General features: G+C 39.5%; 1 protein-coding gene across 6 annotated transcripts in view; it reads left to right on the forward strand.

The window, feature by feature from the left end:
• PSMD14 (proteasome 26S subunit, non-ATPase 14) overlaps positions 1 to 13,782 on the forward strand; it is a 58,808-nt gene extending 45,026 nt beyond the window's left edge. For all 6 annotated transcript variants that reach the window (XM_081199075.1, XM_081199073.1, XM_081199076.1 and 3 more), the window contains 5 exons: positions 2,838 to 2,945; positions 5,739 to 5,813; positions 8,183 to 8,308; positions 9,081 to 9,143; positions 13,269 to 13,782. In XM_081199075.1, coding sequence (XP_081055201.1) covers positions 2,838 to 2,945; positions 5,739 to 5,813; positions 8,183 to 8,308; positions 9,081 to 9,143; positions 13,269 to 13,367 — 471 coding nt within the window. In that variant the 3' untranslated portion in view covers positions 13,368 to 13,782. The remainder of the gene's footprint in view (positions 1 to 2,837; positions 2,946 to 5,738; positions 5,814 to 8,182; positions 8,309 to 9,080; positions 9,144 to 13,268) is intronic.
• The last annotated feature ends 1,976 nt before the right edge of the window (positions 13,783 to 15,758 follow it).

Consider the following 15,758-nt stretch of genomic DNA (forward strand, 5'->3'; position numbering starts at 1 on the left):
CTTTTTAGTTGCTTCTGCTAGGAAGCACACAGTATATGCATATATTTGGATCTCACTGTCTGGGAATCTAAAGTAACTTTTTAAACCAGGTGGGGAACCCATCAAGTGAACGACAATGTTAGGTTAAAATTATGTATTTAATTAGGCTAGATAATCATAAGGATAGAAGGAATATGCAGGTATTATTCCCCCCCCCCCAAAGAAACCCCACCAAATATTTTTGCCTTCAGTTACATCTTACATTGGACAACTTCAGTTACTCTGTGGTACTATTGTGCAAATAATAGTTCTTTTTTGCAGACTACCCAAAAGCAATGGCATAGTGGTAACCTATTGGGCTTGGGGTGCAGGATAGTGCTAACCCCTTTCAAGAAGCAGCAGGGGGCTGAGCATGGTGTAAATCTACCTACTAACTCCTGAGTTTTCATTCATTTAATGCAAGTTCTAAAAAAATGTAAGACACCTTTATCCCATACTGTTTGGGGACATTTTCTTATAGAACTAATTCCCCAAACTTTATACTTTTGATGGTTTGCTGTTTGTATAAGGACACAGGTAGTTGCCTAAATCTGAGTCACATCAAAGATCCATCTAATTTAATATTGTCTACACAGACCTGAAGTGGCCCAGGGTTTCAGGCAGTTTTTTCTAGTCTTACCTAGAGATGCCAAGGATTGAATCTGGGACCCTTTGCCTGCAAACTGGTGTTCTTGCCAGTGAGCTACAGATGTCCCCTTTTGAGTTAATATCAGCCAACAGGGTTGCCACCCTTTATACGTCCTCCAGCAACCACATTAAGCTATGCAGGTTGCGAGCTGAAATGTAGGAGAAGGGTTCTTCAGCGTCTCTTTTTCTCTAACTTCATGATGATGAGAGCTTTGTTAATTAGACAGGACTTAAACATTTGATGTGTCATTCATTAGCAAGTGCTTTAAAAAACTTTGGTTCAGGAGTACAATTTATGCTTTTAATTTTCTGAACAATAGAATCTATAGTTGATGCTTACAGTGCCGTAGGAAAATTCCTATTTGTAGCTGTGTTTGTTACTCATTGGCCTTATGGCAGTGCTTACAATGAAGAATGACTTGCATCACATAATCTTCCAACAATATACTCTTGCATTTGTTATTTCTCTCTTCTGCCATGTAGGCATAAAGGATATGTAATCACCCAAAAGTTGTTTGTTCCACCCTCTGATCCAAACATTTTAAACTTTGTTTTCTGCCCTTTGGTACCCAGCTGAAAAGCAGAACCGAACAGCTTCTGTAGCTTAGGGATTGAAAGAAGATAACCTCTGGATTTGTTTTGCTAACCTCTGGATTTGTTTTTAGCTCTGCTTATTTCAGTTCTGTGGGGTCTCATTGGTAATTCTAACCTTTGAATCATTGATTCTCCTTAGTCCACGCAGCTTTCCTACATTTTGGGAGGCCTCTTAAGAATGAGTCCTGGCTGCCTCTCTCCTGTGCTCTTCGCTTGGAGTCATAGTCTGATTCAAGCACTGCTTCCACGCAGAAAACATTTGCATTAGGAAGAAGCCTAAATACTTGGAGTGGTTCCTCATCCCGTGCACATCTCATGCACATCCTATTTAACTTGCCACTGGCATTCCCCTAGTGGAGATGTGTGGTTGTGTGTTGATGCAATTGTCTGTTAGCATCATTTCCTAAGGCTCAGTGTAAATTTTTGCCATGCTATTCCTACAAAATTGTAAAGCTGCAATGTGTTCCTTTCCTTCAACAAGCTTTGCACATTCCTAGTAAATAATCCTGCAAAATAGGCTACTGTTATTATCCTCTTACTATGGATGGAGAGCTAAGAATGTAGCTGGTAGTTGAGGTGAGATAAACTGGGGGTTTTAGACTCTCAGCTCACACTACACTACACCGGCGCTCTTTGCTTTGAGAAAAAGGAAAGTTGGATCACTGCTAAGCAAATCAGCTTGAAGGACTGAGGGCTAAATTGAAAAACAACTTGTCTCTAGCATTGTAGTCTTTTGTGTTGGTTGCCCCACATCAGAATTTGCAGTGTCTGTTTTGTACCCACCGGGTCCTTTCTGAAGGCTCCATAGGCAAAATCAAGAGTCGCCTTTATGGCTATGGTTTGAGAGCGCTTCAGGATTAATCAAAAATAAGTAAATAACAAAACAAAAACACCTTCCCGAAAGTTGCCCACTGTATATTTACAGTTGTAAGTGACCTTGATTTTTGTTCCCTTCCCTGTTTTGGTTTTGCTTGGTTTTGCTCCTGGCCATGACACTGACAAGGTCGTCATAATCCGTCCGACAGTTTATAGCCTCTTTCCTACTTGCAGGGAGTAAAAAGCATCTGACTAGAAGGGAATACATGGGGAAAGTTCCTTGCTGACTATAATTTTGTTGTCATTTCAAGTATTCCAGTGGTATAATTGATGTGACAGGACTGGGCTTTAAACATGGTCCCTTAGCTTGTGCTCACTTTCAGATTTAGTTTCCCTGTCATTCAATTTGACTAGGTAAGATGTAGGTGACAAACATGTTTTTAAAGTTTGTGTGTGTGTGTGTGTGTGTGTGTGTGTGTGTGTAAACTTAAGCCATCAAAATAAGAGTGTATAAAACTTAATTTATTTTTTCCCAACTGCCCCAAAAATGTAGTAATTGGTGTCACTTTACAATACTCAACCGAGTTGGTGTGCTGATGGCAGAGACAGCAGGGGGTTCTTTTTTATTAATATTATAATTAAATAATTTTCTGGAGAAAGGCCAAAAACAGATGTGAGTTGATCGTGACTTCTCCACTGTTACTTGGTGCAATTGCTTGCATTTTCTACAAAGAATTGACTTTGGCGTCTTGTTTTTACAGGTTGTTATTGATGCTTTCAGATTGATCAATGCTAATATGATGGTCTTGGGACATGAACCAAGACAAACAACTTCAAATCTGGGTCACTTAAACAAGCCATCTATCCAGGTAAATTCAGCATTTGGTATATATGTGTCTATATATATTATTTATAATACATATTATTAATATTTGCATGCACACACACTTTTTTTTGTAAATGTAATCTTCATAACCCTCTCTGATCACTGAGGTCATTAGACAAGGCCCTCTTAGGGGTACCACATGTTTCTCATATTTGTCCTATCGTTACTTGGAGCAGGGTATTTAACAATAAAACTCCATCTTTATGGAACGTTCTTCCTCCTGAAATTAGATAGGTACCAACTGCAGTTTGTTTTTGTTTATCCAGGCATTCCTAGGTTGTTAATATCAGCTTTGTAGGCCACCAGCCTTTGTGTAATATATTTCATTTTATAGTACACTGCTTTGAGCATTTTGAATATGAAATGGTTTATAAATACAATAAATGACATTTATAAAATACTGACTCTTACTATAGAGATGCAATATTACAGCCAAAGTTGTTAAGAGATTTCATTTTGCATAAAGATCTATAGTGACTCATTTTTACGACTGTCATGCCCCTTGTTTTTCCAGAGATCACATGCAGATTTATCAGATTTTTATAGGTGTGTGTTAGAATAAATTATTTCCACATTGTTTTGTTTTAAACACTGATGCTTCTTCTGTTCTCTTTCTGTTGGTCCTAGTTTTTCATATAAGTGCTGGGTTCATAAGGGCAGTTCCATTGAATCATCAAATTAATTGCTTGGAATATCTCTGCTGACTTCAGTAGCTCTGCTAAACAAATCTGTATTTATGGGGTTATAGCTTGCCTCCATTAGCACTTCAATCTTAGCTCCTCAGAAAATAGGCCTTTTTGGACATTTCCTCATAACCTGAGATTTTATTTGCAGTGTGATCCAAAATACAAGTTGTGGGTTTGCAGGCATCCTCCCATGTTCTCTTTAACCGTGGGTAGAAGATAAAGGGGATAATTCATTCTCTCCAAAGTTGTGCATGTAAAAAGCTTACTAGTCAAGTTACATGCAATTTTTATGTATCTTGGGGTTTTTTAATGAATTTTTTTACTGTCTACAGTAAACCAATTAGAGAACTTTTGTAGTCGTAAGGCATATAATTTTTTTTAATAAAAACAAACACCCTATATTATTTTATCTTGTATGAATAATCTGGCATTTAGGACTACAATTCTTGGAGTTGGATATAAACAGAGCTCCATACAGGAAGCATCTTGTTTCTTAAACAAGCATTCCCTCATGAATGATTAATGCTTTGTCGCTATCATTCTCATGCTCTAATGACGATAATTTCAATATATATATATATATATATATATATATATATATATATATATTATTTTTTTCTTTCAAAATGAAATTTAAAAGGCCCAGATAGTTGCCACAAAGAACCTTAATTATTTCTCCAAAGATTAATTATGGGAGCACCAATAGCAACATATGCTGTAAACACTGGACTTGCCTTGAAAACAGCATAGTACCACTGTTGAGTTGGAATCATAGACTCCAGCATTTTCTCTCACCCTGGAGACTTCCTATCTAGTCATAGTCATAAACTCCTCAGACTTAAAACGTATATTGATAGCATGAATGCAGTAGCTTAACAAAATATCGAGCAAACAAAAGAATGCTTGTTTAATAAGGTGGAAGTATATTACTCAATTTGAATCTGTGCAAACTGCAAACCATAATGAGTATGGAAGAACCCACTAATGTTTTTGATTGGGTGCAGGCAAGCCTGTGCTTGTCTGTTTCTAGAGAATATATTACTGGGCTTTTCAAGGCAGTATGTAATGACCTCTCCGGCAAGCCCCAAAGTGTCATGCTTCATTATTATTTTCTTTTAGAGAGTTTGGTAATACCTTGGTCTCAGATCAGCTGTTAAAAGCATTGCCAACCTTGGCAGGTTCTTTATTCCAAGCCCAAACCTAACAATTTGTATATTCCAACATTCCTTCTAAATTACCATCCATTAATATGTGTCATTCCCTAGAAACAAGAATTCAAATAGTTATGTGTCTGCATGTGGAAGAAGAGCTCTTGTCGTATAGGATTTTGTTGTAGCAGCTCCTACTGTCAAGGAGACAAGCTGCTGTTTGGCTTCTAAAAGCGATTCTGTCTTTTTAGCGATAGAAACTGTGGCACCAGAACAGGCAGAAAACCCTCTGCCCTTCAAAAAAAGCAAATCTCAGTTGAGGCTGTGGCTCTCCCTTGTGCAGATCTGATATTACTTTGGATCCTGGCCAGAAACAGTTATATGCATTTATTTAACTTCCGTTTGAGACAAATACTCACATTAAAAGTTTAACTATTGTAGTGTGAAAATTGTCTGCTTTGCTTAAGGCCGTATTAAGATTGTATTTTACATAACTGCACCAAAATTAAAATTTTGAGTGACAGAACAGGAGTTGTATCCAATGTTGGTCCTACTCAGGCTTGACTCATTGAAAATAATGAACATGTCTGCTTTGGGTCTATTAATTTCAGTAGGTCTGATCTGAGTATAACTTAGACAGATACATCCTTACTAAAAGGATTAATCATCTCCTATACCTAGTTATAGTCCACTACTTGTACCCTTTGGAAATGTGTGTTTCATTTTGGATGCATTTCTAGCAAGATATAAAGTACAGCAAAATATGTAATTGGTGGCTATATGTTTGGGCAGCTTTGGATATGGAAACCTAAACAACTTTCAGGAAAGTTTTTCAAATAAGTTTACAGCTCAAGTCCATGTTTCTAGTCTTTAATCAGATTCTTGCATGTATTTAGTAGAAATTATCGGGTACATTTTATTTATTGCTTTTAAATGTTCTAGGCGTTAATTCATGGATTAAATAGACATTACTACTCCATTACCATCAACTACAGGAAGAATGAACTAGAACAGAAGGTAAGTTTTGTTCCTAGCGTATTTTGAAATGTTTGGGGTATTATTAAAAAAAATTGCTTGCAAATGGCTTAAATTGACATACAGCATGCTGCAGTGTTGTGATAAGAATTTTAATTTCTAATATCTTTTGTTGTCATTTATGTCACTCTCTCCCCCCCCCCCCACTGCCTTTATGTCATATGGTGAAAGCATTGCCTTGCCCAAATGAACCTCAGCCTGAACTTCATTGTGGAATTCTACATTTTTTCCAGAAGGCACCTGCATGCCTAACTAGTAAATGCTAAATAAGTTTTTGGTGAAAATCAGACTGTCTTAAGTCAATAATTTAGGAACATCTTTGTTTAAATTATGAAGGAAATGTGGCTATTTTTAAACCCACATATTTCTAAATGCTATTTTCCATTTCTTTGGTCCTGCATGTAGAGAATGAGGTATTCCCTAGGGTGTAGAACTTTTATAGATTACCACCAGTATCTTGAATTGTCTTTGAAAACAAGCAGATTGTGTAGTTGCTGCAGTACAGAATGAATATATTTATGCCTTCCACTACCTGTGAGTGGCATGGTATAACATTCTGCAGTGGCTGGATATTCCAAAGAAATTTTCAGGACAGTCATATGTAAACTCTATTCCAAAATCAGTCCTCAAGTTTACAAAGTCATGAATGATGATGTCAAGATCCTTGTTTCATGAAAACGTAAGTTTTGTATGATCCAATTGGAATTTTTCCTTAAACTTGCTGAGGTAATATTGAGAGGCACACTTAAGTCATTCAGAGTTTAACATAAGAATAACTGCTGGCAAGTTAATAATTTCTTGTTGTACAGCATACTCTTTTGTTGTTGTTATTTCATTACAACCAAAATCTTATCTGTGCTTCAAATGATAAAATAAAAAAGTTGTTCTAGAGTTCTATATACTGGTTTCTATATACTGCTAGTTTACTTTCTGCCTTACAAAGTCTACTGATTTTCCCCCAACTGCAGAATGTTATTGTATGGTATGACAGCAATAATAGATTCCACTTGGCTTGTTCATCACTGGCAGTAAATGTTTTTTGGTGGAATCCAGTTGGTGCCCTTGCAGTCACAGAAGAGCTTTGATCCAATTGATGCTTTCACAAATAGAAGAGACTGGGATTTTTGCTGATTTGCCCTTCCACCAAGTTCTAGAGAGTCCCTCAGCTCTCTGGAGCCAATTTTCAGTGTAAGGGGGATGTTGAGGACTGCAGGAGGGAATGGTTTGTTCTGTTATTACAAGCATCTACTGGATCAAAAGCACCAGGGTGCCAACTGGATTCTGCCCTTTAAGACAGCCTCTTTCTATGTCTAGTAACTCCCATGCTAGTTATTGGAGGGTATAGAAATTAAATAAAGGCTGTATTCAAACATTACAGTTACATAGTTTTATTGACAAACAGAATCTATCCTTTGTCTTGCTTGGAACCACCTCATTAAAAGTGTGCAAGAACCAGATGACAAACTCTTTGCCAATTCAAAAAAATTTTAAAAAGGAGAAATGAAATACTTTTGTGTTAGTGTTGGACCTTCTGTAATAGGCCTGTGCTTTCAAGACATTAAGAAACGTACAAATGAATGGTTCCTTTGGATCTTAGTTCCTGCAGAAAAACCTTTTTTTCCTCTCTGCTCTACATTTTGGAGTCTAGGCCTTAGAACTAACCTGAGGAGATTGTATTTTTGTTCATTACACTGAGAGCACTTTTGTAAAGGCGAGAACAGTAATTGCCAAGCGTGACAAAGAAGAGATTTTAGGATTCAGGGCTATTTCCATTAACATGTGAAGTCTTCACCTAGTGTGCAGGCATCCATTTCAGTCCAGTGTCCTTCTCTGCACATTCATGACTTCATTCTCATGACTGGGAATCGGACCTCTGCAATTCTGACACCAATTATGTATTGGAAGCTGATAGTCTGGCAGAATGCCTGAAACCACATGATCACAAACCATTTTTAGCACTCAATTGGGTCTTTATAAATCCCCCTGTGAGGGTGGGTTCAAGTTTTACAATTATCTTTTAGAGCAAACAATTTCTCTCTCATCAGATGATCTCCAATGGATACTCAGCTCTGGGTGAGGAGTCAACTTACAAAACAGAAAAATGATCTGTGATAGCCCCAGTTAATTCAGGCTTGGCAGCAGTGTTCTAAGCACTTTCCGTCACCAAAAACTTTCCTGTCTCTTGCCATGTGTTGCTTCAAATCCTGATGGACATAGAAAATCCTCATGATTCTTCACAGTTCAAAGTTTATTGCATAACTGAGGCCACAACTATTAATACCCAAACTCCTGCTCTCACTTAGAGTAAGCGCTTCCACAATCAGTAATACTTTGTTGACTTTCCTCACTAGATGTTGCTCAATTTGCATAAGAAGAGTTGGATGGAAGGTTTAACCCTTCAAGACTACAGTGAGCACTGCAAACTCAACGAGACAGTAGTGAAGGAAATGCTGGAATTAGCAAAGAACTACAACAAGGTACCACAGTATGCCTTTGCTTGAGCTGATGATAGTCTGTGGGTGCCCCAGACTCGTTTTTGCCTTTGGAATTCCAGATTCAGATATCCAGTCCACATGTACTGGTGGGATAGCTGTTCATCCTTTAAAAAACAAAGAATAAAAATCAGGGCACTTAGTACTGGAATTGGGGGCAAAAAAACCCAAACTGAAATGGCATTGTTGAACATTAAAAGTGTCTAAGAAGTGAGCATAAAATTGCCAGCCCTGCTGGCATCTGCTTTCTTGTTTAAAAAGCTAGGAAAGTGCACAACATAGACGGGCTTAGCCTTTATAATATATATAAATATGTTGCGAACCTAGCGAGAGAGAAGGGCTTATCCCATCAGAAGCAAGATCCAATGATACTTGCGTGTTCCTTGCTAGTTGTGCCACTTCCTTCCATCCTCCGGTTGTCTCCCCCTCTATCAGAAGTTTGGCCCCTGCCCTGAAGAGTGTTTCCTCTTTCATGTCAGTCTGTGAAGGGTGGTGTACATTGTTAGCACTACAGATATAAATGCTACACTTCACAGACCACTTACAGTGGCAATGAAAGCACTGTTATACAGGGTGGGGGGGGTGGAGATGTGGGCCTTGACTGTTTCCCTAGCATAGCTTCCTTTTTCATTGGGTATGTAGTGATTAAAATGATGCTGTCACTTCAGCTTCAGCCTTATAAAAGAACATTTAATTTTGGGGGGCTCCTGATTTAATAAGATCTCAAATGCTAACCTTTTCTGCATATCCTTCACAGGCTGTGGAGGAAGAAGATAAGATGACACCTGAACAGCTGGCAATAAAAAATGTTGGCAAGCAGGTGAGGTGTAATGAATTATACTGACGTGAAATAACATGTTTTGTGTATTTTTGTTTAGTCACATGCTGATGATTTTTCCTTTCTCCTTAACTCCTTACAAATGGTGCACTTATTTCCACTGAAACAAATTATTTGAAGTCTTTGACTTGAGATAGTCTCAACAGTGGGGCACAAAATTGTCATTTGGCATCTGCCACTTTTTCATTTGGTACATTTTTCTACCTAAATAAACCATCTGGCATCCTATCCTTAAAAACAGTGGGTTTTCCCTAGTATTCCTGCACTTGGGCACCAAAGCCAAGAGAACAAGAATACCCATATAAAATTCTGTCATCAGCACAAAAATTCAGCCATTATCCATACTCAAAGCCCATAGACACTCTGGTTTTCCTTTGGATTTTAGGATGGTAAATTTGGATTGTTACTATGAAACCTAATCCTTGAATCCCAGAATACTACTTGACTTGTTCCTTGTGCTATAGAGAGCTGGGAACGCCTTCTTTTTCAAATGACAATCCCCTGTGCCAAAGGGCATTCCAAGGAGGGGGGATCATTCATAATCTGTTTCCATTTACTTGGAAGTAAAGTTGCCAGGTTGCCTGCCAAATAACCCCCCCGGGGGACCTGCAGGCCTTCTTCCATTGTACACCCCACCCACCTGCATCATGTGGCAAGCTAAAGTTATAATAGCATGATAACTAATATGGGGATGATTTAATATTGTCCTACCTTACAAGGTAGTGGATGTAAGGGCAGCACTATTTGAATATTACCAGGTGCTATGCAAATACCCAATATTGAGTCTCATGGCAAGGACTTGGACATGAGTTTCAGTGAACAGGGTGCATATCCAGGCGTTTCTAGAAATGGCTGTGTAGGAAAGTCAGGCAGGGCTTTTTTTCAGCTGGAACTCACTGGAACTGAGTTCCGGCACCTCTTTGTTGCATTCCAGCACCTCATTGGTGAATTCCGGCAGCTATGTAGTTTTGCAGTGCCATCCCCCTGCATGATGCTCTGGGCTGCGGGCGGCAGGGTGATTTTGGCGGTGAAGGTTTTTATGTTATCCCTATGGCGTTGGGTCGAGCGGGCAGACAAGGGGGGGGGACACACTCAACAACTCACCCCACTTAAAAAGGGGGAATTCCAGCACCTCTTTTTCTAGAAAAAAATCTTCATCAATCCAGCAGGGAATTTTTGTTGAAGGGAGGAAACAAACTATTCTGATACTCCAGAATGTGGGGGGTTGAAGCTTTTTACCAACCAACCAACAAACGCCTTTTGTTTGAAGAAAGAGACAGTACTGAGATTTACTATGGGTTGTACCCAGCACCGATCAAGCAGATTTCTGCTCAGAACGTCCCTTTCTTTTCCTCCACCCCGTACCCCCCAACAAACCTGATTTGGAGGGTCAAACCCTCTGGAGCAGATTTTGAAAAGACTACCAAGGGTGGAGCTACAGGCAGAGGAAAGGAAAGTTCTGCTGCACATGCAGAAATCTGTGACAATGGAACTGCAACATTGCATGCAGCTATTTACTTATACATGATTATAGCCATGGAACAGAATGTGTTTGCTTATCTTGTCGTTTAAAAATTGTGCTGCCTGAGCAAGTACATCTACATCTATAGCAGGTATGCAGGGTAGAAATGAAGTTTAGGAAGGATGAGCTAGTTATCTCAGCTACAGATCTTTTACTATCTGTCATCTTGCTTGGATCCAATTGCCTTGAATTGTGGTTACCTGAAGAATTGCCTTCTCCCATCCACACTTGCATTGATCTTGTTTGGAGGCCTTCAGATTCCCTCTCCTAATGAAGAGAGGCAGGCTAAAGAAGGTCTTTTCAGTGGTGATGCAGTGGAAGACTTGACAGGTGCCTATCCTGAGGTCTTTATAGCCTTGGGAGAAGAGGGCCTCTTAATTACAATCTAATAGGTGCTTCAGATATTGAATGCAGTTTCCTCTTGCTGGGTTTTATCCTGTTTTAAATTGTTTTGGCTGCTTTTTATGCCAATTTTAAGTTGTGGGGGGTGGGGTTGCTAGGCTTTTTGCCTTTGTGATTTATTGTGTTTGGATTTAGTGGTTTTAATTGCAAATTGTAATTTGTGTTGTTGTTTTTAAATTAAACTACCCAGGGGACTTAGTTGGATGGGCAGTATACAAGTGTAATAAATGTAAGTTGCAGCTTTGGACAACGGGAGAGAGGCTGAGAAGACAAAGTCTTGTTCTGGCTCTGTCATTGGGTTTGCTTATTAACCAGGTTCATCTTGGAAAGCATAACTAATCTTGGCAAAAGATAATCCTCCTTTGTCCAACTGTGCAGTTTCTTAACAGAGGCACATGAAACAGTCAAAGAGTGGACAAAAATAATGTTTAATTCAGTGGCAAACTATAGATACGCTACTTGTTTACAAATCAAAATTTTCTAAAAAGAGCATTTTAGCATCAGGGTTTTCCCCCCCACTTCACTATCCCCCACCCCCAATCTGTATTTTATGGTTTGTTTTCATTTATTTAATTGGAAAGCACTTTTGTTTTGAGTGAGGATATCTTAAAATAACATGGGATGGAGTCCCAGTTCCATTGGAAGCAAATGGCAAAGCTCCCATTGATGTCAATGGAGCCCAGAATTCATTAATGAACTTGATAAATGAATAAGAACAAGACAGTGTTATAATGGATTGTTGAAATTCACTATTAATTTTCAATGCAATGCATACCCAGATATTTAGATAAGTATCTTTTTCAACAGGGTGACATGTTTATGGTTTAATAACAACATTGCATTTTGCAGTGCGGTACTGTACATGCCTGCTCAGGAGTAAGTCCCATTGAGTTCAGTGGGGCTTACTCCAGGGTAAAGGGCTATGAGATTGTGATTGTGATCTGATGCAGCCTGCTAGTGTTGCAGTTGGATTAAGGGTCAGACTCCCTTTGACACGGCTCATCAGTTCTTTCCCCCAACAAATTGCGCCATCAGTCTCAGTAGCTACAAGAAGATGGGGTGGAGCATATGTGGGGCGCCTTTATCCTCGCGCTGCAAATGAGAAAGCGCCTTGTTAGTGTGGCTTTCAACAGGCAAATTGTAGGAAGGATACTGTTGAGCAACCCATTATTCTCTAACCACTCTTCCTGCTCTTAATTGCAGCCTCTGAGGCTGTTTTGCACTTTAAAAAACAAAAAAACCTTGCTTATTTGGCTATGGCTATTTTCATTCTGATCTGTGGCAACTATTATTACTATGATTTATTTATTTATTTATTAAAATTGTATACTGCCCTATATCCAAAGGTCAACGAGCACAGTCAACATGGGGGAGCATAGTCTAGAATAGCAAATGTTGTCCTAGTAGGTCCCTATATAGTAACTACCTGCCACTACCTCTTATTTAACTGCCCTAAAGCAACCACAAGGGGGAACTGCTGTGTTGGAACAGGTTTTGAATGGGTGCCCTTTAATATGAAAAAGCAGCACCGTACAAGGCCACAGTCCTGTGTTTATGGGCAGTGTGGGTCTGATTCAAAACAGTTGCAGACAATTAATGTTCACGCTTCTGGAGATCTCCCCTGGCACTTCATGGTGGTAGGCAGGTCTGAAATTTAATAAGTGAAGAAGAAGATGATGATGGTGATAATCCCCAGTCAAGAATCCTCTGCACATTCCAGTGTTGTCACAGAGCTTTCTGTGCAATGTAGTCTCCCCCCCCCATTCCCCTGGATTGCACACAAGGAGCTGCCCAAGCCTCTACAATGAGTAGGAAAGCTATTGCACGTGTGGAGGGCTTCATTTATCCATCATTGTCCTCCCCTCCTATAGCCACAAGAATTGCCCATCAATGTCAGGATATTAAGGGGGAAAGAAATATGTCTCTTATTGTTAGGTCCTCATTTGTTCAAAATACCACTTTCAGGACAACAACATGCTTTGTATGAACACTGTGCAGCCTCAATCTAACACTTAAGGTTTTTTAATTACAAACTACATCAAATAGCTTGCATAAGAGAACCCTGAGTTTTAATTGCTTATTGATGCCATCAGTTCTGCCGTGGAATAGAAACACAGAACAAATAATTGCAAATGTGATGTTCCGATAAGGTCTACGAATAATATTTTCTACTTGTATTTTAGGACCCCAAACGTCACTTAGAAGAACATGTGGATGTGCTGATGACTTGCAACATTGTCCAGTGTTTAGCAGCTATGTTGGATACCGTTGTATTTAAATAATGACTTGCTTGTAAATGCTGTTTCCAGTCTCTGATCATCCATTGTTTCAAGCACTGAGACTAAGATATGTTTGGATGTCAAAGACATCATTTGCAGTCTAAGAGCATCTCTCTAACACCTTTTCATCTCAGTTTATGCAATTACTTTGGATATGTTTTTATGTCAGGGTCTTTGCAAATTCCAGAGCAATTCTGGAACTGAGTTAAAAATGTGGTTGGGGTTTGGTTTTGTTTTTCATTTAATATTTGGAAGAAAATCAGCAGTATATATATATTGATTATTGCCATGTAGGTTTTTTTTAAATAACCGTAGTGTTCTGCTTGTGTTCATAAATTGGGGAGGGTATATTGTTGACAATATTGTACAAAGTTCAACAAGCAAAGAAATATATTTCAGTAAGCTGATGGGACATGGAGACCTGTGGCATGTGGTCATTTGTTGTTGCGGCACATATCTCTTCTATGCATAGGCAGCACTAATGCGGTCTTACTGCTTTAGGTGTGAGGGAGGACTGAACTGCAGAACTTTACAAGAGCTTGTCAGTCTTGAAATATATACCCAAAGCATTACTAGGGCACTTCTAAGCTCTTATCAGCACTGAGTTTGCTTCTGTCCTTTCCCACTCCCGTCTGTAATTATAACTTTTCAGGTCAGAGGAGTGTGGCTTCCAAGCAGACATGAGCCTGTATATGTGGCATTTGACCACTGGGCAGGGCAGTTCACCTTATTAGGGAATGACTTCTTAAATTTGTTCAAGATACAATGGTATTGAAGAGAATTTGGATTGCCTAGCTTGACGAATGGCCCCTGCAATGTGCTGATTAAAAACCTTGAAAGTGGAGGCAGTTTTTTTGAGAATGTATATGGTGGCCCAGTTAATTTGAGCTATCATTTTGAGCAAACAGGAGAGGGGCAATTTTACAATTTTCTGAAAAGTACAGAATTCAGTATCTCAAAAACTTTCATTTTCAGTCGCTTTCCCCCCTCCCAACTTTTTGTTCTTGCTCTTGGGACTGCAAAGAGCCTTGAAAGTGTATGTGAATTCAGAAAAAAGGGTAGTGTACGCAATGCCAGAGTAACAAACCTATTAAAAACAAACTTGCCATAAAATACAATAATTCTTTGTCAACAACTTCTGCAAAACACCAAATCAAAAGCATGCCTTCACAAATTCTTTTTGGGTTAAATCTTTTATTATTATTTGTAAAAAAGAAACTGAAAAATACACATTTAATCAAACAAGTATTTGCACATTAAAAACCATAAGAAAAGATGGAACCATCAAGACTCGTTCAAGAGAGATTTTTAACCTCTGAAAATAGTTTTGTAAACAATCCCTTGCTGATAGATTCGAAGGTGAATAAAGGAAGACAAATTTACCAATAAAACAACCCCAATTTGTCTGTTTTCTTTCACTCTTAGATAATGTTTAAGTTCAGTCACTGCAGGAGAAGTCCACATCTTTGCTGTCCACTTTTAAAAAATGTGCTTGCTTCCAGTATCCGGTGCATAAAGTTCTGGTAACTACTGTCATTCATGCTGTCTTTGTATTCGCTCTTGAATATGCATTGGCAAAAGACAGCCAACATATAAACTGTAATAGAATAACAGTAACTTCCCTGTCCCCTAGAATTGTTAGCTTTCTGTTTGAATAAAAAAAAATCTTTATTTTGTAGTCAGAATGCAAGCCGTTGGAGCACTACAGTTTTTACACCTCACCTAAAGTAGTAGAATCAGAATAAATGAATGTGAAACAAGCAATATTCAAACTTGATGCAGAATGCAAAACTTTGGCTATCTAGGCATAAGATGTGGGTTTTTTGTTTTTTTGTTTTAAAAGCAATACACACAGCCTTGAAGATGTAAAGGATTTTTAATTACCGTATTTTTCGCACTATAGGACGCACTTTCCCCCCTCCAAAAATGAAGGGGAAATGTGTGTGCGTCCTATGGTGCGAATGCAGGCTTTTGCTGAAGCCTGGAGAGCGAGAGGGGTCCGTGCGCACCGACCCCTCTCGCTCTCCAGGCTTCAGGAAGCTATCCCAAGTCTTGCAAGCCCGGCGGGATGTACCGCGGGCTCGCAAGGCTTGCGGGCAGCAGCCTGCACCCAAAAGCTGGGGACAGCGGGGAGGCGCAGAGCCGCCACCCCGCTATTCCCCGACCTGATCTGGAGGCTGGCGGGGGGAGAAGCAAGCCTGCTTCTCCCCCCCACCAGCCCCACAACCTCCAGATCAGGTCGTGGAAAAGCGGGATGGCGGCGCTCCGCTATCCCGCTTTTCCCCGACCTGATCGGGAGGCTGGCGGGGGGAGAAGCAAGCCTGCTTCTCCCCCCCCCCACATCCCCACAACCTCCAGATCAGGTCGGGGAAAAGCGGGATGGCGGCGCTCCGC

Source organism: Podarcis bocagei, assembly GCF_964188305.1.
Source record: "Podarcis bocagei genome assembly, chromosome: 1".
NCBI classification, from domain to species: Eukaryota; Metazoa; Chordata; class Lepidosauria; order Squamata; family Lacertidae; genus Podarcis; species Podarcis bocagei.